At 44.6% G+C, this 27,780-nt stretch overlaps 2 protein-coding genes across 3 annotated transcripts in view; one reads left to right on the top strand and one right to left on the bottom strand.

Moving 5' to 3' along the window:
• The window catches only part of VAT1 (vesicle amine transport 1), a 51,593-nt gene extending 33,339 nt beyond the window's left edge, over positions 1–18,254 (top strand). Inside the window, exons 3-6 of the mRNA XM_066587167.1 lie at positions 1,421–1,591; positions 1,801–1,890; positions 8,280–8,521; positions 12,599–18,254. Of these exons, the coding sequence (XP_066443264.1) occupies positions 1,421–1,591; positions 1,801–1,890; positions 8,280–8,521; positions 12,599–12,700 (605 nt within the window). The 3' untranslated portion in view covers positions 12,701–18,254. The remainder of the gene's footprint in view (positions 1–1,420; positions 1,592–1,800; positions 1,891–8,279; positions 8,522–12,598) is intronic.
• An 875-nt stretch (positions 18,255–19,129) lies between these two features.
• Positions 19,130–27,780, bottom strand: part of LOC136588499 (uncharacterized) — a 29,095-nt gene continuing 20,444 nt past the window's right edge. For both annotated transcript variants that reach the window (XM_066587761.1, XM_066587760.1), the window contains exons 5-7: positions 23,964–26,678; positions 22,145–22,353; positions 19,130–20,891 (exon numbers count right to left, since the gene is read on the bottom strand). In XM_066587761.1, the coding sequence (XP_066443858.1) occupies positions 20,822–20,891; positions 22,145–22,353; positions 23,964–26,678 (2,994 nt within the window). In that variant the 3' untranslated portion in view covers positions 19,130–20,821. The remainder of the gene's footprint in view (positions 20,892–22,144; positions 22,354–23,963; positions 26,679–27,780) is intronic.

Below are 27,780 nucleotides of genomic sequence, written 5' to 3'. Positions count from 1 at the left end.
CCATTGTGAGGAGTACTCTCTGTGGGGTATGTGCCGCCCCCAAATCCCCTATCCCTTTTTTTTTTTTTTTTTTTTTTTATTACCTGACTTATGCTCCAATTACCCAGGATGAGCAACACTGTAAGGCTACATGTCCACGGGGGGAGAAAGCGCAGTGCCGGCGTCCATGAACAGAGAATCATAGTGTTTCTCCGCTCACAAGTTCTAAATCGTGGCATGCTGCAATTCTCTGCGGTGAGCCTATCCAACAGATAAGGTCTCAGCAGTGTGACCCATCAGCGCTCACACCCCCACCCACCCTCAGCGGAATATTGCTGGCGATATTCTGTCACGGCCGTGGACAGGGGGCCTAACTAAGCTTTTCTACTTCCTGACCACTTCCTCTCAAGCTTTAATTACCCCCTTATTCTATAGTACATCACATCCAGTCCCCCAAGTATCAGCTGGGGACATAATGTGGTTCTCTGCTGTCTTTCGTACATAATGTATGTATATTCCACCCACTCTTACAAGAAAATGTGAATTCCAGGAATTTATAGAGCAGATGACATAAAACTGATTTTCGTGTGCATAAAGCAGAACTAATTTCATTAGAGGACAGATATCTGCTTGCATTCAGAGCTACAGAAAATGGCTTAATGTGGACAATAACCCTTCAGTTTTTATAATTGAGCTTATTTAGAGGACAAGTGTGCTGACTGTCGCTGAGGGAAGTTAGTTTCATGCAACTTTTATAGATTTGTAAAGTGTAAATAAGGAATTTTTATACAACGGGATTAGAAAATTGACATTCTGCCCCTCTTGTCCATGGAGTCTGTCTGGTATTGCAGCCCAACCTCATTTACAGAGAAGGGTGTTCTGTAATCACAGACAACACCTTGAACCCTTTCCAATCCACTGTCATCTTCCTACATTCTGATTGAAGCCTGTGCAGCTCTGTCGGAAGATGTCCAGCAGGGTATTCTTACTATATATTGCTGGCTGCTATGTTGTCGAGGGGCCTCTCTGGCAGTACTGGCTCTAGCCAGCAGATGGTGCCATTGTATAATGGCAGAAAGAGCCCCCCCCTCCTAGGAAACCCTGCATCTAAAATTGGGTTGCAAAGGGTTAAAGTATAACCACCTTAATAACTTTGGACATAGCACCTGGACCCAAACTATGACATATCATGTTAAGACCCCCACTGATTGCCAAACCAAATGGACTGAAGCACTCAGCAGCTTAATGGTCACAGCAATGAGATCATACTTTCTATGGAGCCGGTAGAGCACTCTGAACAGTGATCGGTGGGAGATTCAACAACCAGACCCCACTGATCAAAACCTGGCGACAGGCCAAAAGGTCTTCAAAAAGCTATGTAGTTGCTGTACCCGCTAAACAATATGAAGAATATGATCACTTCTTTCTTTTGCCTTAACAGGCGGAGTTGGCACTGCAGCCATTCAGCTCTGTAAAACCGTGAAAGACGTCACAATATTTGGAACTGCATCGGCTTCCAAGCACGAGGCGCTTAAAGAGAGCGGAGTTACTCACCCAATAGACTACAGGACAAGTGATTACGTTGATGAAGTTCGGAAGATATCCCCTAAAGGTAAACTCTTCTGGCAGTGTCTCTTATCAAGGGCTAGTTCTGTGCTGTGCAGAGTTGTCAGAAGCTGGTGCAACACATTCATTCTCTAGTATCTACTGCAGGCCAACTTCTGGAAATGATGGTTGAGCTTACACCCACCATGTAGTAACTCATTATGTGCACCTTGGTGTCCCCATCACCTTAAAGATGGTCTGTCTTCTATATTCTAGGTGTAGACATTGTCTTGGACCCCCTGGGAGGATCTGACACTTGTAAAGGGTACAACTTATTGAAGCCCATGGGAAGACTGGTCATTTATGGTAAGTTTGAAGCCATTTAATAGCTTCAATGTAACGCAATTGACTGTCAGAGTGCATAATGTCTAAGCTGGGAGACCCTTTTTTTAAAATGCGACTGGTACGTGACTCATTGGACAGTGCCGCATCAAGGCTGAACTTTGCAATGGTAGGGGAGGGGGTCACAAGTTTAAAACTTGAGTCAAAGCTATAGTCACAGCATATCTCTCCCTCCCCTACACCACATAGCTGAACATGCTACACAATATCCATTGTGGAATTCTTCACAGGCATTTCTCCTTGAAGAATAGGAGTTTTTGTTCACGCTGCTGGTTGGGTGCTCTCGGGGCTGGGATACGAGTTTCACACTATTCTATTTCCGCATGAGTTGTGTTGCAGGAGACCTTGGTGGCATGTTAACTCCTCTTTCCAGAGCGTCATCCCGACGGCCCCATTACATATGGAGGTTGCCCTCTGACCCAGGTAGGGACAGGAAGAGTTTAAAAGCACCTCCCTTTCCACCCGTGCTTCAGTGTCTTCCTGTCCCTACGGTGGGACAGAGGAGCAGCTCCAGAGCTGCAGGAGATAGGAAGCTGCGGAGGCAAGAAGACTTACCGCAAAGAAATACTTACCGCACGCTGTGCGGCCCCCCTGGAGGGGTAGAGGTCGGGGCCGCACACTCAAGAGTCCCTGCATCCCCGACCTGCGCTGCCGACGGAGCCGTCAGTCGCCCAGTAGCGCTGGTCTCCCTCGCGCGGATCGCATGTTCGGGCCGCCGCTGCTGTGATGGGATAGTTCCTCCTGGCAGGGGAACGGCAGCGGCGGCCTCCCTGGACCTCGGGCGCATAGCGGTGACGTCATCCGGCGTGTTGACGTCACGCGCACAACGTAGGGGGCGTGGCTACCGGCGAAAACCCGGAAATGGCGCCAAATTTGAAAATCCTCCCCATAAAAGCAGGCTAAACTCCATGGAGGTTCCTGCTGACTGCCAGACAAGTGTATGTGAGTATGTCTACCCGCGACAGCTCAGCACGTGAGGGAGAGATTGACACCCTACCAACTGTAAGTAGGCTATACGCCAAAACATGCGCAAATGGTCACTTGTACAGCGGATGCATATATGTTCCCTTTCTTGTCTCCCCTCTCCCCCACTTTCATGGGTAGATGGATAAGGAGGGTCCAAAGAAAATGGACCCGAGAAAAAAATCGAAAAAATGCGTCCTCTGCAACAAAAGGCTCGAGGAGAGCTATAAAAAACCCCTATGCGAGGAGTGAGTGTATTACCGCAAGTAATGCTCCTGAATCCAACGCTTGCACTGCTATAACAGTGAATTGCTCTGCCTTCACAGATGCACGGGGAAAATTCTCGCAGAGGAGAAAGCAGCATTCAAATCCGATATCCGCTGCATGATAAGGGAAGAGCTGCAGGCTTCCATGGCGTCCCTTCCCCAGGCCCAGCCAGGTCCGTCACGGGTCCCTAAAAGACCTAGACAGACCGAGTCGGCGAGTTCGATCTCCGGTGAATCGCTGGAGCTCCTATCCGAAGGGGAATTAGAGGACCCACCGGTTCCCATAGAAGACGAGAAGAAATATTACTTCTCATCAAACGACATTGCGCACCTCATCAAGGCGGTGAGGGAAACAATGCAAATTGAGGAAGATAACCCGCCGAGAACAATCCAGGATGAGATGTTTGGCGGCCTCCGATCTAGAAGAAAGATCATGTTCCCAGTCAACCAGACGCTGCAGCAAGTGATCATAGATGAATGGCAGGAACCGGAAAAAAGGATCACTGTTCCAAAAGAGATCCGAAACCGGCTCGCATTCGCTACCGAGGACGTCCGCCTGTACAGGGAAACCCCCAAGGTGGACATCCAGATCGCAAAAGTGGCCAAGAAGACCCTCTTGCCCTTCGAGGACACCTCCCAGCTATCCGATCCGATGGATAAAAAAATCGACGGATTAATGAAGAAAGCCTGGGAGGCAACATCCCTCACCATCGAGGCTAACATAGCCTCAACCTCAGTGGCTAGATCCATGGCGCTCTGGCTAAACAGGCTAGAAGCCTCCATAAAGGATCGGGCCCCCAGAGAGGAGTTGGCCAGCTGTCTCCCCCTCTTAAAAATGGCTACCGCCTTCCTGGCTGACGCATCAGCGGAGACGGTAAGATACGGGGCAAAAACCGGAGTCCTCAGCAACTCAGCGAGAAGGGCACTATGGCTGAAGACTTGGGCCGCAGACATTACATCCAAAAATAAGCTCTGCGCCATCCCCTTCCAAGGGGAATATATGTTTGGGCCCGTCCTGGACAAAATCCTGGAAAAAGTCGGCGACAAGAGTAAAACCCTGCCTGACAGACAACCTTTCAGGAAACCATCCTTCCCGAAGAGGACGCGCCAGCCTCCTCCCGAAGTTAAAGGGAAAGGGAAGACTGGAAGATGGTCGTACCCCAAGGGAGGTCGGGGTAAGGAAGTCCAACCCTCCCCTGAACAAACAGGGGGTAGATTAGCGGGCTATCTAAGCCAGTGGCAAGGGGTAACGTCTAACCCCTGGGTACTCCGAATAATCGAAGCAGGGTACCAAATTGAATTCCACTCGCTACCCCCTAGGAGATTCCTTATAACCTCCCCGGGGTCCCTACAGGAACAAGGGAACCTCATAAAAGGCGTTCAGGAACTTAAGGACCTAGGGGTCATTACACAAGTCCCCGATTACGAAAGGGGTGAGGGATTCTATTCCCCCCTATTTCTAATAAAAAAACCGAATGGTTCCATTAGGACTATATTTAATCTTAAAGCCCTAAATCAATTTATCTCGTACAAAAAATTCAAGATGGAAACAGTAAGATCCATCGTCCCACTAATAGATCGAGATAGTGTAATGTGCACCATAGATCTTAAAGATGCATATTACCATGTCCCAATAACGGCAGCCCATCACAAGTACCTGAGGTTTGCTCTGCGGGAGGGAGACAAGATCCAACATTACCAATTCACGGCCCTTCCATTCGGAATCTCCACCGCCCCTCGGGTATTCACGAAAATCGTTATAGAGATGGTAGCCTACTTCAGGCGGAATCAGATCCGCATATTTCCGTATCTGGATGACTTTTTGTTGGTGTCAAGGACGGAGAAGACCATGCGTATAGACCTATCCATGGTCTTATCCACCCTAAACAGTTTAGGGTGGATAGTTAACAAGCAGAAGTCCGACTTGAACCCTGGTACACAAAAGGTGTACCTGGGAGTATTACTAGACTCCCACATCCAGGAATCCCGGCTTCCATCATCTAGGAAGGAAGACCTCACCCAAAGAGTAAAATCCTTCTGTCAGGCTACGGCGGTTTCCATTAGAGAAACAATGAAGGTGCTGGGCATCCTGACGGCTTGCATTCAGATAGTCCCATGGGCACAGGCCCATACCCGGCAATTACAAGGATTTATCCTTGCCAACTGGGACAAACGGCAGACATCCCTGGATAAGAAGGTGAGCCTGTCCGTCCGAGTCAAAGAGTCCCTACGCTGGTGGACCTCACAGAGGAACCTAAGCAAAGGTACCTCTTGGTCACAAGAATCTACCGTACCCATCACAACAGATGCCAGCAAAACGGGATGGGGAGCCCAAGTAGCCGACCAAAATCTACAGGGGATTTGGGACCCCCAAGTAGCTAAACGCTCATCCAATTTCAGAGAACTAAGGGCAATCTGGGAAGCCCTTCAGGCGGCAGAACCCCTTATAAAAGGAAGGCATGTCAAAATCCTAACCGATAATATGACAGCTCTGTCATTTGTTCGTCACCAGGGGGGAACGCGACACCCGCACCTGCAACGACTGGCAACAGAGATACTCCGCTGGGCGGAATCCAACGTGCTGTCCCTCTCAGCGATCCACTTAAAAGGGTCCACAAACGTCGCTGCCGACTTCCTGAGCAGACAGAGCATCCATCCAGGAGAATGGGGACTGAATCAGCGAGTCTTCGACCAACTAATCTGCCAGTGGGGAGAACCGCAGATAGACCTGTTCGCCACGAAGAGAAATTCAAAGTGCCAGGACTTTTACTCGCTGAACCCCAGAGACAATCCACGCGGGGTAGACGCCCTGTCCCAAAGCTGGGACATGGACCTAGCCTACGCCTTTCCTCCCTTCCCACTGATCCCCCGCACCCTCAGGAAAATCCAAACCAGCCGGGCGTCAGTCATACTAGTTGCCCCTATGTGGGACAAAAGGCCCTGGTATCCCCTGCTAAAAGCCTTGGCGATCCAGGGTCCATTCCTACTACCAGCCGTAGAAGATCTTCTCCTCCAGGGCCCACTAACATACCCAGGGGTCGAGAAATTGAAGCTAGCAGCATGGATGCTGAAAGCATGATACTGCGTGGGAAGGGACTCTCCCATAATGTAATTACTACCCTAACAAAAAGCCGTAAACCTATCACGATAGCTATCTACGATAGGATATGGAAAAAATTCACAGAGTTCTGTAAAATAGAGCCAGGGAAAATCCCAGGAATTGACATTCCCGTAATCCTGGAATTTTTGCAGGCAGGCCTAGAAAAAGGCCTTAGTCCTAGAACCCTTAAAGTCCATACAGCAGCACTAGGGTCCTATCTAGATTTTCCCTTGGCAGAACACCGCTGGGTGCGTAGGTTTCTCAAAGGGGCAGAACGGCTTCGACCCTTTGTTAGAGAAACCTTTCCTACCTGGGACCTAAATATAGTCTTAACTAGCTTTTGCCAATCCCCCTTCGAACCCCTCTCACAACTCTCCTTGAGGCTGCTCACACTAAAAGTTACCCTTTTAGTTGCCATAACATCGGCTCGGAGAATAGGGGAATTGCAAGCATTACATTGTATTGAACCATACATGGTAATACAAGACGACAGGATTACCTTCAAACTAGACCCAGCCTTCCTTCCGAAGGTAGTGTCAAAATTTCATAGGGAGCAGACGATCACTCTGCCCTCCTTCTGTCAAAATCCCCGTAACGAGAAAGAGAGAGAATTTCATAACCTAGACGTTAGGAGAGCTGTTCTAGCGTACCTAGAGGCCACCCGCTCTTTCCGTAAAAATAATAACCTCTTCATTCAATTTCAGGGGCCGGCAAAAGGAAAGACGGCAACTAAGAGCACCATCGCGAGGTGGATCAAGACCGCCATCCAAGAGGCATATAAAGCCAGGGGTCTCGACCCTCCGGGAAAAATTAGAGCTCACTCCACTCGCTCTCTTTCCTCCTCTTGGGCAGAAAAAGGCCAGGCGTCTGCCGAGCAGATCTGCAAGGCGGCGACCTGGTCGAGTATACATACATTTACCCGACATTACAGGGTTAACGTCCAGTCGGACAAAGACCTGAGTTACGGACGTAAAGTCCTTCAGGCAGTAGTCCCACCCTAGGGCCACGTATAATTTGGTATACTCCATATGTAATGGGGCCGTCGGGATGACGCTCTGGAAGGACACGGATTACTTACCGGTAGTCCCTTTTCCAGGAGTCATCACGACGGCCCATAGTTCCCTCCCCTTTAAGAATAATTTATGTTCTTCAAATGTAAATATGACCGAATAAAGGTAAAATTTGGTTTAGTAAACATTGTCCACCGTAATGATTTATAAGTCACTGAAGCACGGGTGGAAAGGGAGGTGCTTTTAAACTCTTCCTGTCCCTACCTGGGTCAGAGGGCAACCTCCATATGTAATGGGGCCGTCGTGATGACTCCTGGAAAAGGGACTACCGGTAAGTAATCCGTGTCCTTCAGAAAAGACACATTTATGGCTAAATGGTCCTAATACATACTGAGCGTTAGGCTCTAACCATGCTAAAAGTGCCTTTTGACTAGTTAAATAGCATTTTACCTGCAGGACTGGTGTACATAGAAGAGGGCCCATTATCTTGGTGCTGAGTTGTCGCATAGCAAAAAGGCCTGGTGTTCCACCTTTGTCCCTACCCTTCTTTGCTAACAGTGCAGTTCCTCTGCTTTGAGTTACAGAACCCATGTAAGATTACTTTCATACAGGATGGGACCAACTAGAGCTAGGCACTCTTCCAAGGGCCATGGCATGGTTGGCCCCCCTAGACATACACCTTTTTGTCCTGCAGCTGAAACTGCCAAGTAGTCAAACTTCCTGTTCTGCAAAGGTGAATGGCAAATAGTCTGAGAAACTACAAAGTGCATTTTGGGTCCCATTGAGATGTCGTCTGGCATTAATCAAATCCTAAATGGTGGGTCCGCCTAAACATGACAGATTCGGCGTTTAAGATTAGGCGGATTTGCCATTCTAAAGAATCCAACGTGCTCTGCTGTCATAGTTCTCATTGGGTTTCCCAGAGAGTGCAGTGGCCCTATAAGCTCCAGTGTTCACCATATGATGGCTAGCTATGAGATGCCATCACTATATATTAACCGGTTTCTCTTGCAGGTGCTGCCAACTTGTTGACTGGACAAAAGAAGAACATAATGGCCTTGGCCAAGTCTTGGTGGAACCAGTTCAGCATAAACGCCATGCAACTTATTGCATCAAACAAGGCCGTGTGCGGTTATCTTCTGGGCCGTCTGGATGACGAAACTGAGCTGCTTGCAGATGTTGTAACTACACTGCTTGATCTCTATAAGCAGGGGCAGATAAAGCCTAAAATCGACAGTGTATATCCTTTTGAGCAGGTACGTAGGACACAAACCTACTTATACAGGACTGTATTTGGAGTCTGGCCATGGCAAACTTCTTAATATCCAGTGAAAAGATCTTCCTTAGGAACTCTCAGATGAAACTCTCACAAGTCTGCTTCCGTTTAGTGTGGTATGTGCTGCCATATTTCACTTTTGGCAACTGGGAGCAGAGTAAGTTTACCTTAGCACCCTACCATGCTTCCTGCTATTGAAACAACTCTGCTTCTTAAAGTGTCCGTTTCCATACGAACTACAATGGAAGCCTCTAAAACAATGATTAGAATTGGTTCAATCTTGCGTTTTCGGGTCTTTAGTCATAAGATTAATCACAAGACTACAAGTGGTGTGCAGTGACCCCAGGAGGCTTACATTTTTCCTAAATTTGAGTGGAATTCAACTGCTTCTGTTTTGCCTAATGAAGAATTGAAGTGGCAGGAATCCCAACTTTTTTTTTTTTTTTTTTGCCCCTATTCTTGCTTCATGTTTCCTAAAACATGCGTTAACGTTTAATCCTTTTTTTTATATAAATGCTCTAAAATTTTCAAGTCTCTATAAAATTCACTACTGAGCTCATCAGCTATAGTCTAGAGCTGCATTCCCTTCCATTGGCTGCCATTAGTACTTGTCTATGGGGCCATACTGCATTCTTTCTATGGAGGCATACTGAACTGACTTTTTTTTTACTGTAGGTTTCTGAGAAATATTACTATATGGTTAATTGGCCACTGTTATGGAGGTAATGGCTATCCTAGACAAGAGCCTTTATAATGGTATATAGAACACATATGGGGTGTGCAGATCAGGGGTACTCGGCCATAGGGGCATGAATCGCCACACTGGCTTGCTACAAATGATGGCGTTTTCCAATCAAGTACATAATGGCTTCTAAAACCTTGCCATGGTGTCTGTTGGCAATCTACTTCCTGAAGCCATTGGCAAAGGGCACCGAACGGTGTTTTTTGGCATGCTTCATCGTGGGATAGCAAGAGAATATGCATGTCATAGAAAGTGACTAGGGTAAAAATGCAGTGGCCCTTCATGGTTTCTGGGTATTGCATGACAGATTTGCAGGAAATCTCTTTTGGTCAGACACTTGATACTCTGACATGTCACCGCCTGGCCAAGACTAGTATGTTACCCAAGTTAATGTGTTTTCATTGTGTTGCAATTCCTTTGGAAAACTTCAAAGGGAAAGTATTGCGTGTGCTCTTCTGCACTTCCCTTTCTCCGACAGTTATCTCTATTGCTTCCCTCCGCACTGACATCTGGCAGCTGCGCCACAAAACTAAAGCCAATATCCTGATGTCTTTACTATGGGGACACTTCCCTCATGCTATGAGAACTCTGCTTGTGAGAGGCTCTGGGTGGGACCAGCTAACATGACTTTAGTTTCTGAACTTTTTAACCACTTTGTTTTCAGAGTAAACTTTCTGAATTCATATCAAGTGACTGATTAATTCTCCACTACAAGGTAACTTCATCACTGTTGGGATCCTACGGTGGAGAGTAAAGGGGGTTTACATATTGGGTATTTTACACTACATTCTTGAGATTGCATGGCCTCTCCTCACACCTGCTGGGTGGTCTCTAGAAGGAGAGACTGTAGCACTCCCAACCCACAAGCTTGAGACATGAACAAGTGTAGAAGGCTCCTTATGTGAAGATCGGTGGTTAGCACTGCTGGTGTGCAGCATTGGAACATGGGTTGGGTTTCCTGGTAAGGACCACATCTGGATGGTGGTTATCTTGTAAGGGTTGACTCCTGGCTCTGGTCTTGCACTAAAAGACCTTCATGTACTGGAGCCTTGCCTGTGTTTAACATGTGGACATTTGTCCTAATGGTCTTTATATTGCATAGAATTTCTGTCACTTCCTCCCTTGTATGGAGAAACATATGATCCAATAAATGCAGTTGGCCTATGGCCGTGTTGATGCTACATCAAGTGCCTCTACACAACTTACAGTTCCGATTTAGGTTCAAGCATGGTGAGAACATCTTGGTATATAGATCTTGCCCTGGTCAGATTTTTAACTTGTGGACACTTTACAATTGTCTGAAGGCTGGGTGTACTTCTACGTCTGTGTAGAAGGAATATCCATTTTTCTATAGCCTTAATGGGCAGTAGACCAGACTCGGACTATAGATGTCCACCATGTAGTGTAGATCACTGGGCATGTCTGACAGGACTGCAAACAGCTCATATAAGAATGGATCCATTTATGAACTTCAGTGAACACTGCTGTATGCAAATTGGAGAGATTTGTTTTTCTGCGATTTGCCTCATTTGAGAATATCAGTTTCTCGTGATAAATGGGCATTTGTAGTCCGATATTACCCCAACCTTTATTTGCAGAAGTTCAGTTTCTCTGCCAACAGTACAGGATGGCCAAATGTTTGGCAGTGCTCTCCTCTGTAGATTGGTGCTTTAGTTTACACATGGAGATCTAGTCTTGTTTCCTAGCAACAGAAAAGGTCACTTGTTCAATTCCGGTTTCTTCTACAAATATGACTCAGATTTTAGTCGTAAGCTGACAAAACGGGTCCTCTAGTATCAATATTACCATTAGACTAGCTTCATGAATATACAGGTCTGGAAGGACCCGCCACTATGCTTTGCACACCTATGTGGTCTTGAGATCCTAGAATGTAAGTCCTGGTTGGGAGGACTTGTTTAATCAATGCGTCTCATGTTCGTGGGCTAGTTATTGCAGAATATTCTAGTTCCCTTTTTTTTTTTTTTGAAGCTTGTATGAAATGATCCAGCAGAAAGATCCCACAGAGGCTAGTATATCCTTCTGAGCCTTGCCCTTCCAGTATTCTCCTTGGCTGACTTCAGGCTTCCTTATGTTGCTGTTGTCTGCCAAAACATGGGCATCCAGCCTCAAACTACTAGCTTCCAAGGTGAAAAGTTATTTAAGGGTTCAGACTAGAAGCAACCTGTAAGCCTCTAGTACTTTCTCCAAGAGGTTGCATGGAAAGGTTTGTAACAATCTGTTAACTCCAAACTACCTGGGCCTGCCATGGTGACGAGTTTAAAGGGGTTGTCTCTTCTGCTGCAGTAAGCAGACAGCTCCATACGTTGTACAGTGGCCCAGGTTGGTACTGCAGGCTGAGTCTCATTCACTTTAATAGGATTCAGCCTGCAGTGTACAGAGTTATTCTGCTTCCAGTAGATGTGGGACAACCCCTTAAGTCTCTATAGAGTTCAGTGTAGCTCAAAGGTTGACTGAAACAGCACAGGTCTCAAGTTCTATGAAGCCAAACACTTAAACTACATGAGTTACTCTGAATTCACGTAAGTTGGTGGTTAAATTCGGCTTAAATATCTCAGCTATAGTTTCCATTCTCTTGTCATTTCTACAAGTGGATCGGATTTGTATCTTGGCTCCTAGTACATGCTACAGTTTGGCAGCGGAGCAGAAGCCTGATTTATAGCTTGATGGTGGTTATGAAAGAATGTGACTTCTACCAAGCAGGATGAAGCAATAAAACTGTCTAACAAACTCAGACCGGAGCGAGCATCTCCAGTTTACTGACTCGAAGTACCAACTAAATGCATGGTTTCTCAGTTGTAGATTAAATTGTACCTGCTGTTTTTCAAGGGACTCTTCAGAATACTATGGTGGTTTCATGAACAGCAGTATTTTTGGTCGTTCTGGTGACACTTCTCACCATTTTACACTTTTTAGCTGCTTATTACTGGATATGTTGCATATAGTCTACACCCACCAGCTTGGGGAAAAACTGTCTCCCTATTTACAACACCGGAGAAAGCTCTCCTGTCTCTGAAGTGCACCATCAGAAGCAACAGCAGCATGGAGGACATATAGCAGTACTGAGCAGTGTAGTTGTGAATTCGGCACTGGAGTGAGAATACTGCTGCACTGGTATTTGTCTGCCCCTCTATAGACTTCTGTGGGCAGCATTGAAACCATTTTCAGTGAATAAGTGCAAGATGTTTCTCATAAGTAGTCATTTTTGTCTAAGATGTAACCGTCACTTATGCTATTAATGCAAGGTTTGTTGAAATGGTGCCAATTTAAGGTTTGTCTTTTTTCCCTTTTGCACAGGTGGGTGATGCTATGAGACAGATGCAAGAAAAGAAAAATGTTGGTAAAGTCATCTTGGTCCCTGAAGTGCCAAAGGAAGAGGCAAAGAAGGAAGAGAATTAAAGGGATGAGCTGCAGAAAGCACCAAACCCTGCAGATTGTGAAAACTGTGTCCTACTAATGTGTGTATGTTTGGGGGTTAAGTGTCTGACTGAGCCCTATTTGTAAGATGAAATATAACCACTTGCTCGCCACGAGATGCTGTTGCAGCACTTGGCAGCGGGCAGGTAACACCTTAATGCCCATAGAATATGCTGGGGTATGCATTCTGAGAAATCTCACTGATAAAAATCTAAACTGCACAAGATTTAGCAAAGGGAATCCTGAGCGGCGCTGCGGGGACTTCCTGCTTTGATTTAATCTGCTGCAGTTTTATGAATTTCTGAAGGAGAATTTTTCATTGTGTTCCCTTCAGGTGTTCACACCATAACATTCCAGGTATTGGGTTGCAATCTTGCTGAGGGGTGGTTAAATTTTTTTTTTTGTCCCAAACCCCCCTCCTCTATTTGTTTCCACCGTCCATTTTCTAGGTCCCTCCATATTGTAACTTGCTTAACTCTTCGTTCAAACTGTGGTCACTCATGTTTCAGTTGATGAGATAAATGTAATCTTGTTTTGCCATTACCACTATATATATCCCCCCCTCCCCCAATTCTTTGCAACAAAAGTCAAAGTATTTTTTTATCATGAGCCAATTTTCTGGTAGGTCATCAACAGATAGTAAACCCTGAAATCTCATGACACCCATGAAAGTTTGTAGGCAACCATGTGACTTTTTTTTTTTTTTCCAATGCAATTCCTTGGTAACCAGAAAACTCTCTGAAGTTGACTAGCTGGCATACATCCTGTTGAGCACAACTCGGCTCCAGTCGTAGTCTCATGGCTGGATTCTAGCACAAACTGTAGCATTTGTACTAGGCTTTGGTAGCTTATTGGCCAACACTATCGACTAATGTTTGTTGGTAAGCTTTAACTCATGTGCTGAGGTCTAAACAAACCTGGCTGTAAGCTGACATCCCATACGTATCTTTCATACTTGCACAACTTGACCTCTTTGTACTTAATGCAAGATTTAAAATTTTTAGTTTGGGGGTTCTTGAGATTTGTTGGTCTGGCGCTTTTTTTTTTTTTTCTATAGTGCCATCCTACCATGGAAGACTCTGACAGGCAACTATTGCATAGAGTAGGTCTAGTTCAGCTTTTAAGTCATATCAGCTCTGTGCAGGCAATTGCTCGAGAGGGCCCCCAAAACTAGGAGTAGGTGAGTCATTGGCAAGCAGTGGGTCAGTGGAAGTTTTGATTGAGGAGCCAAGACTAATTTATTTTGAAGCCTGACCTCAAGAACAAGCAGCTTTATCAAAAAGTTTGCAGGAAACTGCTACCTCAGGTGTCAGGAGCTCCTCAACTTCCTTCAGCATGTTCTGTCCATTGTGTACTATTACTTGTTCTGGGACCTCTGCGACAGCCCAATAAGACTCAACTAGTTGTCAAAGTACAGCTACAAGAAAAGGGGGGGGGGGGGAGCTTAGTAAAGAGCATCCATTATACATATCCAAAAACAAGTCTCCAAAATCTGAGAGGCTTCTGAGTAGGTCAGCTGTAGATGCGCTTTTTTTTTTTTTTTTTTTTAATGCATGAGATAGAAATTGTAAGTGGGTTTTGTTTTTTTTGGCACCTAACTTATGCCGTGTTGGCTTAGACCTCAAGTTTATCACTTCCGTGCCAAACCCAGAATGCCTTTGCAAGCAATCTCTTCTCTCCTCTGCTTGTGTTAAACAATCTTCCCAGATAACTCACTGGTTGCCTTATTTCTGAGCGCATTCATTAACACCAAGGTTTTACTATTAGATCATTAGCTGGACCACTGCCGGTTGTTTACCAACATACCAATGTGCCAACCTACCACTATATGGTGCCAATAAAAGTAACTTGAGTGCTAACTTGTGAATTTGTGGATTCACGTTCTGTTTGTAAACTTCGGATAGATGTGGTTTAAGAACCAAAAAGTGTGCACATTCCTCTGTATCCTTGACTTTCAGCATGATTAAAGCACTTGTGTTGCATGGTTGTCTCCTTTTTAAATGCACAGCAATCCTTAAGGTGTGTATTTCAGTGACCGGTTACTATGGGGACTCCCAAAAGGGCTGCAGTTTATAGCAGAAGGTTAGGGCTTTAGGTGTAGAATCCCATTCTTCAAACTGTAGACTGCATGCTATTCTAGATGGATCATGCTGTACTGCCACAACCTTCCTACCCCTTTCTTTCCCAAGCTGCAAAAAAATTAAAGCTGAAAAGCTTTACATAGCTGCAGGAAATAGTCTAAAGCACAATGGGTTTTGCTGTAGACCTGGTGTAAATGATAGGCTTCAATCAAGCCTTTATTTCCAAAAAATGACCCAAATCTACTTCTAGCCGGGACTGGTAGGTAGCTTTTGCTGCAATCGCTGGTAAGAAGGTGGGAAATGTCAAACGTTTGGGTGTGTAGCAGCCTGGGATACATAGGGAATGGCTTTTATATTTTAGGCTGGCTGCACACAAGCTGATCTGCATTGTGAAATCTGTGGTCGTCCACCGCGGATCCGCAGCAAATGCTGTCTGTTATATGTAAAATTGATTCTTCCTGTGCTTGTGGAAATCGGTTAGATTCCCAAGTGTAGAAGAAAAGTCGCAGCATGCTCCATTCTCATGCGGGTGCCACACTGGCAACAGGAATTGCAACAAAATGCTGGTTACACGTTGCCCGACGTGAATATTTTCTTACTGTCCCTTACTGCATTAGATAAGTGTTAGCAACCCTTAGCTGGGCTTACAATAGGCCTCTGGCTCAAGAAATGTTCCTTGAGATGCTCAACATTAAGACTTGTGGCTGACCAGTCCATGAGCTGAGCGGCTTCTTACTCAGTCCTTGCACAGGCCATTGCTGTGTACAGGGCCATTATGGTGGCACAGGCATGATGCATGGGGACAAACTCTAATGCTACAAGGAGTAAAACCTCTACCAACAGCATCCAGCCTTCTGGGAAAGGAAATGGCTTGTTACTACACTTCTACCCATTTCCTCGAATCATCATATAGAGGTTTCTAAATTCCTTCTAAAAATTGGTTTTGGGTAAGAGGTTATTCACATTGAACTAAGGAAGAAAGTCCTACATCCCCATTACATCAACACTCTGGATAGATGTGGTTTAAGGTAGCGGTTTTCCATGTGACAGCTATTGAAAGCATGAAGTCAAATGAGGCAGTGTAACTAAAATGACTAGCGCTATCACTCTTGGTGGCTCTAGAGTAGCAAAAGTTAGTGTTTGATCAAGTCGTCTATAAAGTCAGCTTATATTTGTATGGAGATCCCCCTCTAAAAAGATCTTGGTGAACATTTATTGCTCTGGGCAAAAACAAACCAATGTCTGCCACTTGTATGCTTCATCTGCCAATAGCTGATCTACTAGACCTTACAGTCACATTGCTGTAGATACACAAGTCTCAGACTTCTTCCAAAGGCTCGCTTACATGGCAATACCAGGTCCATGCGCCCTTCCAGATTTTGGACAAAAACAAGCTTTCGATCAGGTCTGAGATCGATTGACCTTTTGGCTGGAACACAGAAGGGAACCAGTGTCTCATATCTACTGTCGTGAAACTGCACAATCCATCCCATTTAGTAGATTTTCTTTGCAGGTATCTTTTTAGTCATTTGTAACAAACTGACCAACTTCACAAGAGCCGCCTCACTTGTGGTGCTTGAGATTGTAATTCTAATCTGTCCCAAGCAACTTTTGTCCATAATGCAGCAGACGTTGTCACCCATTCTTAAGGGCACAAACAGGGCGGTCTTACTGTGAATACAGTCTGGCTGCTGGTTATTGTCCTAGCCCGTATAATGGACTGCTTCTGCCATCAGCATACAGCTTAAGCCTTGGTAGAGTTCACAACAGTCTGTATGTTTTTGACTTTGGGCCCAATGATACATTAAACTTATGAATTTTGAATACACAGGACCTGCACCTCCAACATGGCAAATTTTTTTTTTTTAGTGCATGGCAACTGTCTAAATCCTAGAATCGTTGGAGCAGATTTATCAGGGACCTCACTAATTTGACTTGTTTGTCATCGTTATTAACAAGGGAGAAGCCATGTAGCCAATGGCAGAATGAGTCTGCATGAAAATCATGGGCATTGGCCACCGCAGTTGTTTCAGGCTTTGGACAAGTGCAGCATCAGACATATCCATCCTTAACCTGAAGAAAAAATGCAATGGAGGCACTTGGGTATCCATCTAAGTTTTTCACACCATTGAAGTAAATCGCGCTGAGCTGCACTAATCCAATGGAGCTGTGCTGTAATACCAGATGCACCCTTTGTACAGGTGGGGTACAGTTCCGGGCATAAGTAGCCATGCCCTCTTAAAAGGGTGTCTCAGTTGGTTCAAGTGTTTGGAAGCTTGCAAACCGCCCAACTGGATTATTACTGTATCCCCAGCCAGACACTGAACTGTACTTGGATAGCTAGAGTTATCTGTATCCCTGCCTCCATGCACTTTGTACTATACCACAATACAAGTGGTGAGCTTTTAGGGCAGCTCTGATGAATCTGCTCCACCAGATATAAGCAGGGGCTGCACTCCGCTTAGGTGCCTGTCCACATGTAAGATTTTAATGCAAATTCCACACCAAAATCCACCAATAGTTCTCCCATTCATTTGAATGAGATGCCACATTGCAGTCTTGATGTAAGTTTCAAAACAACCACATTTTAAGGCAGATGGGTGCAGAACCTGACAGGATACATTCACATGGCGGAATCTGCATAAGTCTTGCACATTACCTGAAAGTCCCATTACAGCCATGCTTTCAACTATAGGCAAAAAGATGGCCAAACCATTCAAGCTAAACTTCTGGCGATTTGGTTTTCAATTTTCATACATAACCTCTCACATTGTAGCTCCAGCTTAAAGGGTCTTTCCATTGACTTAAACTGCTTCACATCCACTCTGTCCTTCCTCATTGGCTGCAGTAGTCACATGTCATGCTCAGCAGCAATCATTGCTGACAGAAGACCAGGATATGTGACTGCTGCAGCCGTGTCAAACGGCAACCTGGAAGGACAAAGTGTTTTACGTTAATGAGAAAACCCCTTTAAGGCCAAGTCTTCAACAAAAATATTGGGGTAGGTCTACTCTGCAGCCCCCTGACCAGAGAGCTCTAGCACAAAGATCTAAACAACTACTCGTTGATATTCCTACTTGCACCGAATTTCTTTGATAGCCTGGGGTGAGCACTTGCTTCTCGCATGCAGGAAGTGATGTCACGACTAGGCTGCACTTCCTGTTTACTGGTTAGAGTGCCAAAAGCATATCTCCACCAAAATAATACCGTCTTAACACTTCTTTTTTGTTGGATAAATAAAAATCCGCGAACCGCCCGGTTAATCCCCTCCCTTGATGAGCTGTTACGTTTTATGGTGTCTTTTTACAGATCCTCTGCTTCATAAGTGTAAAAGTTGAACAAAAATGAGAGTTTTGTGCCAATGCTGTTTACATGAAGTGTAATGCTTTTCTGCCTAATTTTGCCGTATGCCTTACATGTCTCAAATGTTAATTAAAAGCATAACAAAAATCTTACAGGTTTTCCTGGATCTGGTCATTTATATTGTGCATCTGGAAGCTGCAAATTGGCTCATTCACCAACCTGAAGCCTAAGGCTGGGTTCCCACAGGTTATATTTGCAGCGAAAAACCACGAGATTCCACCAGGAAAGCGTAGATTCAAAACCTGCAGCACTTAGCCACAGGTTTTGAAGCGGCTTTACTGCATGATTTTCGGAGCTGTTTCACTGCATGCGTTTCTGTTGCGGCTGATTTTCCCATAGAGAACTCGGCCGCAGCAGAGGAAAAAAAAAAAAAAGGATGGACATACTGCGTCCTGGGAATCCTTGCTGGATTGGCCACCCTGTGTGGATGAGACTTGACAAATCTCGTCCACATGGCTGGCTAATCCCAGGATTAGCGGCCGCAGGAGTATTTGTCGCAGCAAAATTCCACGGCAAATTTGCCCTGTGTGAACCCAGCCTTAGGGATTATCTCATCTCAAAATCTGCAAAAGGTTTGAGCTCCCCACCCCCCTTCCATTCTTTTTAGAAACCACCACACTTGTCTATGGCCGTGTCTGATAGCGCAGCTCCGTCCCATTCAGTTAAATCGGGGGCAAGCGGCAATCTCAGATACGACCCACAGACAAAGGGTATCCTGGTTTGATAAGACTCCCTCAGCCTCTGACATCTGAGCTGTTCTGCATACAATCCAGAGAAGTTAGAACTGAATAGTCTTATATATGGATAGCTTACATTTACACTTCTAATTACAAATGATCCTTATAAGAAAAACAAAAAAATTTTGGGGTTCTTTGCTCGACTCACATTCCACACTTCATACTGACTGTCCCCCCCCCTTTTTTTCTTCCTGTTATTACCCTCCTTTCCATAGACATAGAATCCCATGTAAGCCAAATAAGTTTATTTAAAAGTTTATTAGCTTTCTCAATATTTACAGAAACTTCAATATTTGTCAAAACTTATTCATCAAAAAGTGAAATGATGCTTACTTGTCTTTTACAATAATTTTATAAGCTTTCCTTGGTCTGCAACTTGTAAAATAAAACAAAGTTGAAAAAAGTGGGACCCGGACGGAATCCTGGACAGTTCCATAGAACGCTACTAGACCCAAACTGCAAGCTTTAGTCTCCATTTTAGCAGGTTTTATTACGGCATTTTGGCTGGATGGAATAGCCTAGTCAACTATGCTATTATGTCCCTCTGCACTTCACAAAAGACTAAAGATTTTGTTTGCATCTGCACACCCTTTTATAAACTAATAATGGCCATTCCTCAGAACAGGACCCCCACCGATCAGCTGGTTGCTGGGCCCGGGCTCTTATCATTAAGATGATTTCTACAAGAAGCAGATACCAAACCTCCCCACTGCAGAAAACTATCACAGGCAAAGTTCTCATTGTAGTGAATGAGAAGTTTGCATGCAATACCAAGCCTGACCACTGCAGTGGGAATGGAGCTGTCTGCTTCCTGCACGCATCAGCTATGTGTACTAGCGCACTGACCTGATGAACAGCGATGGTCAGGGGCAGCATACCCCTACAAGTTAATTATTGATGGCTTATCCCAAGAAGTTTAAAAGCTGGACAGTCCATATAATGATGATACAGATTGTTGCTACATTCCCTTGCTAAAGCATACAAATAGTTTCTGTAACTGTCCCTTATTTCATGCCAATCAGACAAGTCGCAAATCCATTAAATGGCAGTCACCAATCTTCAAGAATGGATGTCAGTTGTACAACTTGCAGAAAAGGAACATGAGCAGTCATAGCCCACTGAAACCTGCAGCTATGATTACCTCCAAAGGGGTTGTCCAGTTGTAAGTTATTGATGGCTTAGCTTCGTGGTTACCAATAGTAGCTTGTTAGGGGTCCATCACTAGAGCCCTCGCTGATCGGCTATTTGCAGTGCCACTGCACTCAGCGGATCTCTGCAGGAAGTAGGTGGCTCCATTCCCACTGTTGTGGCCAGGTTTGGTATGGCAGCATTGAAATGAGAGGGAGCTTTTCTGCAATACCAAGCCTGGCCACTGCAGTGAGAACAGAGCTGTCTGCTTCCTGCAGAAATCGGCTCAGTACGCCAGCCTAGAAACAGCTGATCATCTGAGACCTCACATGGTCGACTCCCACTGATCTACTATGGATGACCAATCCTGATCATAGGTCATCAATAGTTTAGAACTGGACAACTGCTTTAAACGCATAGGTTTCATGATTGAATTCAGTGGAGATGAGTGGTGTTCCTCCGATTCTCCTTCTACTGGATCCCACACCATTTTTTTTGTCAATTATGGTGAAAACCCCTTTAATTATGACTTACAGAACATTATAATTCAACGCAACATGTATACAAGCAATTAACCCTTAGTGATACTGCTCCTGCAAATTGTTCAATAGTAAAACAGCAAACACATCTTCTGGCTTCCAGTAATTAACTCCACAGTTATGTCATTATATCCAAAGTATGAAATTAACAGTAACTTCCCATTAATTACTGGAGTGTAGGTTGGTGTAGATATGAAGGAAAGGAATGTACAGACAGTAGCAATACTCCGCAGCCTTCTGCACTCTCCATGGCCCTTACTCAATGCCATTTTCCTTAAGGACAGCAATAGTGGATTTCATGTACTTCAAATCTGGGTATCCATTCCTGTAAAGAGAGGGCAAATGAAAAAAGAAAGCTTGAATAGAACTGCATTAACGGCTGCTGGAGTTTCTTGAATCAATGTCGGGAAAACGATGCCCAACACTCGTCCCCACATACCCTCGCTCCCGTGCTTCTGCAGGGCAGCAAGTATCGCTGGCTCGCTCACACAGTGGTCAGCGGGGTGGCTGCAGGACATTTGTCTCCTTGCACTCCCCCGACCCTCTTTATTGAGTTAACATAGCGGCCGTTCAGTACTGAACGGCTGCTATTTACACTGAGCGATCAGTGATCAGCTCATCGTCCATCATTTATGCAGCAGCACGAGAGCGAGTATTTGCGGGGACGAGCGTCGGGCATCGTTTGCCCAACATTCGTCCAGTCTAAAGTAGAATAACACTAAACCAACTGAGAAAAGAGATAGATACTTAATCAGTCCACTGAGCTAAGGAATGTGACAGTTTTATGATGTCTGTTATTTCTGCTTTAAAACCCAAACATGGAAATGGAAACACTAGCCCTGCAGCACCACCTATTGGATGGAAACAGTCTTACACATCAATTTCTGAATTTTTATGAAGTTTAAAAAAAAACTAAAACCAATGCTTGGGAAGAGGACACCCTTCTTGCCCTCCTTCAGACCTTTTATATTCTCCACTTACGCAAGAATCCCAGGCTGAGGTTCATTCCATTCTTGTGGGTATCAAACATGGCCATAAATTTGTACTCCCAAATTCTTCTGTGACGCTGTGACTTGAAGTTGCCCTTCAGTATGATAACTCATATGCTCTGTGCTATGTCTGTGACCACAAAAATGTTTTGCCATGCGTAATTCCGTCTTTTCCTCTCTAATTGAGTGGCGATGGGATCGCATCCTGGCTCTCAGTTTTTGGCCTGTTTCCCCGATATAAAGGCCCCTAACAGGACATTTACTGCACCAGATCAGGTACACAACATCGGAAGTGGAACATGTGAATGTCCCAGGGGTCCTATAGTCCTGCTGTATGTTGGGGATCTGCATCCTGTCCTTGGTCAGTGTATGTGAACAGGTCTTGCAGCTCCTTACATTACAGGAATAAGTTCCACACTTTGCTCCACTGGCTAACACGGTACCAAACCTTTTTTTCATTTTACGGACAGTGAGCAAACTCTAAGCCACTACAGGGGAGCATAGATCCCTGGCTGGCCTTCTGAGGACCCACCAACAAACTACAGTCCTCCACCTACGGCAGTCCACAAATATCACAGACCGTACTTACTTTTGCTTCCCTCCATCTGGGGAGGTTTTATGAGGAATTTTGTACCATGTGACCTTTTCTCCCGTTTCAAATGTCTGGATGTGAAAAATGAGGCCTTCATCCAGGGCTTTCTGCAGCAGCACAAGAAACCTCCTTCCCTCTGGAGTATCTGGCAGATATGCTTCAAACCTGCCACCTTTGTACGGGCATCCTGGCTGCGGATCTCCAGCCTTAGTAATAAAATGAAAAAGATGGGTTAGTCGCATTTTTACACTTAGCTCACACTCTTCAAGACTTAAACCGATAAACCCCAATTACTCTCCATCTTGGTTATGGCTCCATGTCTATGGACTAAGAATACATCTATAGGGGGACATTTAGTACGACTGGCGTTTAAATATTAGGATTTTTGCAGGTGCAAAATACGCCTAATGTATGAAGAGGTGCATCTTGGGCCTTCCTTCCTAATAACCCTCTGTCTATGCATAAAATTATATAAAATGATTTGTGTTTATTTTTTTTCCAAACTAAGTGTCTTACAAGGATTATTCCAGCAAAACACATTTTTCAGCCCTCCCCCGCCCTTGTAATTGCCTGTCACTCTTTGGACATCTCCTATATATTGCAGTCACTTCCATGTAGTGCAGCTGCCTGTCTGATGCTTATCAGGCAGCATCTTGATGTTGAGATTTTCCCCTGCCTTCTATTTCACTACTCTGTGTTATCAATCCCATGATGCTTCAGCACAGCATTATATGAGCAGATAGAGACTATACTATCTGCGGCAGGGAAACTGCTGCCATTACCTTCTGCATTCACCTAAGTAGGCTACAGACCATAATTATACAGTGAGCAGGATGAGCTGTGATCTCCTCTAACCATGTGCCCATCATCAGTAACTGACAGAAGTGTCTGTGCCTCCCTCTAAAGAGCTTATGTGGTACACTCCATGTAATATCACACAGGAGTTCTGCTGACTGAGAAACTGACTAATTTGAGAACACACAAACCCGAGTAAATCTGAAATAGTCAGAACTGAGATCACATGACCACCTAAGGAGAGATAGGCCAAGAACCTCCGATAAATAGGAAAAACTAACCATGGTAACACTAGCCAACTTATATATACTTGGGGGATAGTTATATAATGAATTTTTTTTAAAAAAATCACTGAAGTGACCCTGTAAACATTTATGGCCTATTCTAAAGTAGACTGGGCACAGAAGATAATGATTGGTCACAAAAAGGACTGGGCTTATTCAAACTGGCAAATGGTCAAATTCGACTGATCAAGGCTAAAAGTTTTCCAACCAGCTGAATAACATTTTAATGGGCCACCGTAAATAATCGCTTAAAGTTTTCAGATGATGGCCAGCCAAATGTGTATGGGCGGACTGAGGATAGACCATCAATGTTTGATCGGTGAGGGTCCCATCCTTGTGACCAATTTGTTTACACAAGCACAGTGCCATACATACAAATATGGCTGTGCCTGGTACTGCAGCTCAGTAAAAGCCTCTGCGGCTGTATGAATAATGAAGAGGCTTCTGCACATGCTGGAACCCTGCAGCTGCTTCAATTTGGTGTGGGTCCAAAAGGTTGTATCCACATTGATCAAACACTAATGGCCTGTCCTTAGGATAGCTCCTAAATACTAAAGAGCTGGAAAATGCCTATGATAAAAGGTTTAAGAACGGTGCTAAGATCCATATTGATCCAAGAGCAATATAGTGAAGAGGGTCACTGCGTTACGTTTGACTATTATAATAGATGACTCATTTAAAAAATGGCTGCACTAGCAAGGATGTGTATTTGGGGTCTGGATGTGGCTGTCACTTACGCCTTGCACTCCATCCGGAACTTCATAGATTATCTTCAAAGTAGTAGCTCGTTCGTACCCAGGTAAACTAAGGCTCATGCTTGTATGAGTCATGGAGACTTTTATGGTACCTTTGTCTTTCGTCGTGTCGTTAATTGCAGACGTAAGAAATGTTGTGTAGCACTTAACGCACATATTCTGACCAGACGATGCCTGAACGGTTTTGCCGTTGTTCTTACATTGGTCGCAAATGGAATCGATCACCTCAGATTCTTGGCCAATGGCAGGAACTCGCAGTTGAGATGAGCTGCTCTGATACGATGATTTGTGACCATCGGTGGAGATGCCCTGGTCACCATAATGTGCTTCTGAATCGGTCTGATGTAGGACATTTAGTGGAGAGAAGGTAATTCCTTGTGTTAACAACTCACTGGTGTAAGGACTCTGATTGTAAGGTTTCACTTCTGTCATGAGGTTGTCTAAATGTTTCCTTGATGTGTAGAAATCCGTCTGAGTCTTCTCTGATGTTGAGTTATTTTTTGCGTCTTCAAGGAAATCTTGAAGCTCTTTGGGATGTATAGAGTTTTCATCTAGCAATGCTGGCACTGGATTGTCAAAAAATGCTTTGTGTTCATGGGCGAGTCCTTGGAATGGGTCCTTTAGGGAATAACTCTGATCTGCCAGATCTTTTCCACCTCGAAAGTTGGGTGCTTCATTCAGATCTTCCCCTCCTAAATGAAAAGAACCAAGGTATCGCTTGCTGATAAATTGGTCTTCTACGTTGTGCTTATGCTTCGACTCTGTTAAATAACTTTCGGCCATGTCATGACCAGAGAACTCGAATTTGTCCTTTAGGTGTGAAGAAGATTGATGGTCATCTTGCATCAGATCTTCCTTAGAGGACTTCATTTTTCGTTCTATGTTCTGACTGTACTCCTCTATAATACGGGACTGGATTTCTTTGGGATATATAAGGACTAGTTTATCTTCCTCCAGCTTAATATACAGTTTTTTGGAGCATTTGTGGAACACATCGTACCACTCAGCTAACGCAATGTCATCGGGACCTTGAACTCCAAGTGTGGAATAGTAAAAGCAAGAACTGGTGATACTTACATCCTCCTTCCAACACAATAGCTGAATCCTTTCCTTTGTTAGAGTCAAAACAGATTTGTTAGTTGCCTTCAGCTTTAAGGTAACTTTGCCTTTTTGCTTCTCCTCCTCCATCAACACACCTTCAGAGCACCAACTATCAATGTCAGATTTATGGGCTTGTTTAGTATATTGCCACAGCCAATCAGTCACAACGACTTCATCTTTGAATATCAGTGTATCACTCTGTTGCTCAGAGGAGGCATTCTCTTTAGAATAAACCCGGGACAGACTATTGGATCTTCTAAGTTTACCTTCTGGTACTTTAAACTCCATTGATGGGGAGTTCATGTCTACCAGGCTAGAATAGGGTAGCTCACTTGAGGCTTTGGTAAACCGGACAGGTTTGAGTGGGCCTGTAGCTTTGGAGGTGGTTCTGTTGTGCCTAATTTCTTCTCTGCCAGTTTTTAGGGCTGGGAAAACATCCCGTCTTTTGAGCGATGGCATGGTCTTGCTTTCGGATTTTTCATCTGTTTGCGAAAGACCAAAATCTTCATTCTTTTGAAGGTCACTTGAAATTGCAGATCCAGGAGAGGTCTTGTCATTGGGTGGATCTCTCGAACGATCTAGAAGCTGTCTGTTAGGACTATCTGAGGATGCCAAGTATCTCTCATCTATTTGGTTCTTTGTTGAATACGAGGTGTGTGTTGCGGGAGCGGTAAATGAGGCGGCTATCCTACTTCCAACTTTGCTTTCATGCTTGTAAGTTGGGGACAAGGAATGTGGTGCTCCTTCTGAGATGGTACCTGCCCCGCTTGCCTTAAATCGGGTGTCCGGATAACTCGATGACCGATCAAACTTCATTTGTAACTCACTGATGTATTGTTTGCCTTGAGCCACATCAACCCCGTTTCCAATAAGGTACAGGTATCTATCATCGTCATGGCAAAGTAGCATTGGATATAGTTTTTGGAGGTCTCTCAGCATCATTTTATGAAAGTCCTGATCTCCATACAAATCTCTCTTGTTGATCTGCTCCTTCCGAAGAAGTAGTTCTAAACCTTGATAAAGACCCAGGAGCCTGGATCGTGCATAACTCAAGTCTGCCAGATGGTTCTTCCCGCCAGTTACAGTTTGAAGATAGACTGTGGTGATTCCGTCTGAGCTTTCATCCACCGCGTGAACGTGATATTTGTCTAGTATCTCCTGATACTCCAAAGTGTGAAATTTTTGAATGTATTTGAAGATATCAGAATCCCACACAAAAGGTTCCTCTACTTGCTCTAAGGATTCAGTCTTCAGACTATATCTTGCCTCAGCTGGACTTGCATAAAGAGGGGTCGATCTCTGATCCAGGACTTGTGGGACACCTTGAGAGTCTGACTGATATGTAAAGCGGTCGCTCTTGGTTTTCTTTCGAGCATCTGATGGGATTTGCTTCAAATTTGTACACTTAATTTCTAATTTCTTTAAGATTTCCTGTGCCACGGCTTGAATCTCTGTATATGGCCCACTTATTGTGCACATCAGGGATTTTTCATCAAAGTCATACTTCACATCTTTATGCGTGAAGTTCTCAAGAAGACTTCTACAGCTTTCTGGGATTTTTTTGCAGTTTATAGTCAACGACAGCTTTTGAAATACCTTCAAAATAAAAAATGGATTAAGTTGTATGCAAGTAATCTTGATAATATTACACAGCTGCTTTTTGTCATTCTGTGATCGGGGTGCATCTGGTCATTCATGCAAGTGGAGCTATCTAGGTGCCAATTCCCAAATCAAAGTAGGTCAGAAGAGGTAAAGTTTCTCTTTAGGGAGAGCACCTAATAGGTGTGAGGAGACTTATGAGGCCATGCATGCTCCTCTGGGTAATTTATACGTGTAAATGGGGCATTAGCCAAAGTCTTCTCCAGAAGAGAAAGATAACCATGTACAGGCAGACTGTTTAGATTCCCAGTTATTGTTCCAAAGCCAGTTAAAATGTCTGACTTTGACTTGCAGGAATGATGCCTTCTAGCAGGTGGCGCTGTAGAGGCATTGTTCCAGCTAATCCAAGCAGGCATAGCTATGGGACTAACATGCTCATAAGTGACAGACTTTCACAGAACTAGAGAAGTATCATCCTGCGCTTGCATGCAGATTCACAATGGCTTCAATTTTCTGTTACTAATTTTCTTTACAGTAGAAAAAGCAGCTCTGGAGCACAAACTGCTGCTCTATCAAGTGAAATATTGTGTTGACTATGTGGAGAGGGATATGAAAGCTTGATTGCGTCCCACCAATTCATAATTTTCTTGAACCATCAATGTTTCAGTAGTGAGAGAACAGCTGTATAAACCCGATAAGTACCGCATTTCTCCAAAAATAAGACCTACCCCGATAATAAGCCCTATCCTGATTTTCAGGGGGGCTTGAAATATAAGCCCTCCACCGAAAATAAGCCCTAGCTACACTTGGTGAAAAAAAAAAAACGCAATACTCACCTCGCAGCCGGCATCTGTGTCCCCCATGATGATCTATCTCCCAGGCGCTGTGGCAGGCTGCTGTGTAATCCCGTCCCTGCTGTCAGAGGATTCTCTCTCTGGTAAACGGGGTTTTGAATTACCCAGGCTTCAGCAAATGAGCACTGTGATTGGATCGAGCGACAGCCAATCAGAGCCAGCGCTCGATCATTCACAGCCCATCCAGTGAATGACATCACTGAACGGCTGTGATTGGTTCATCGAGCGCCAGCTGTGATTGGCTG

Source organism: Eleutherodactylus coqui, chromosome 13 (assembly GCF_035609145.1).
Source record: "Eleutherodactylus coqui strain aEleCoq1 chromosome 13, aEleCoq1.hap1, whole genome shotgun sequence".
In the NCBI taxonomy this organism is placed as follows: domain Eukaryota; kingdom Metazoa; phylum Chordata; class Amphibia; order Anura; family Eleutherodactylidae; genus Eleutherodactylus; species Eleutherodactylus coqui.
This window is presented reverse-complemented; position numbering and strand designations above follow the sequence as displayed.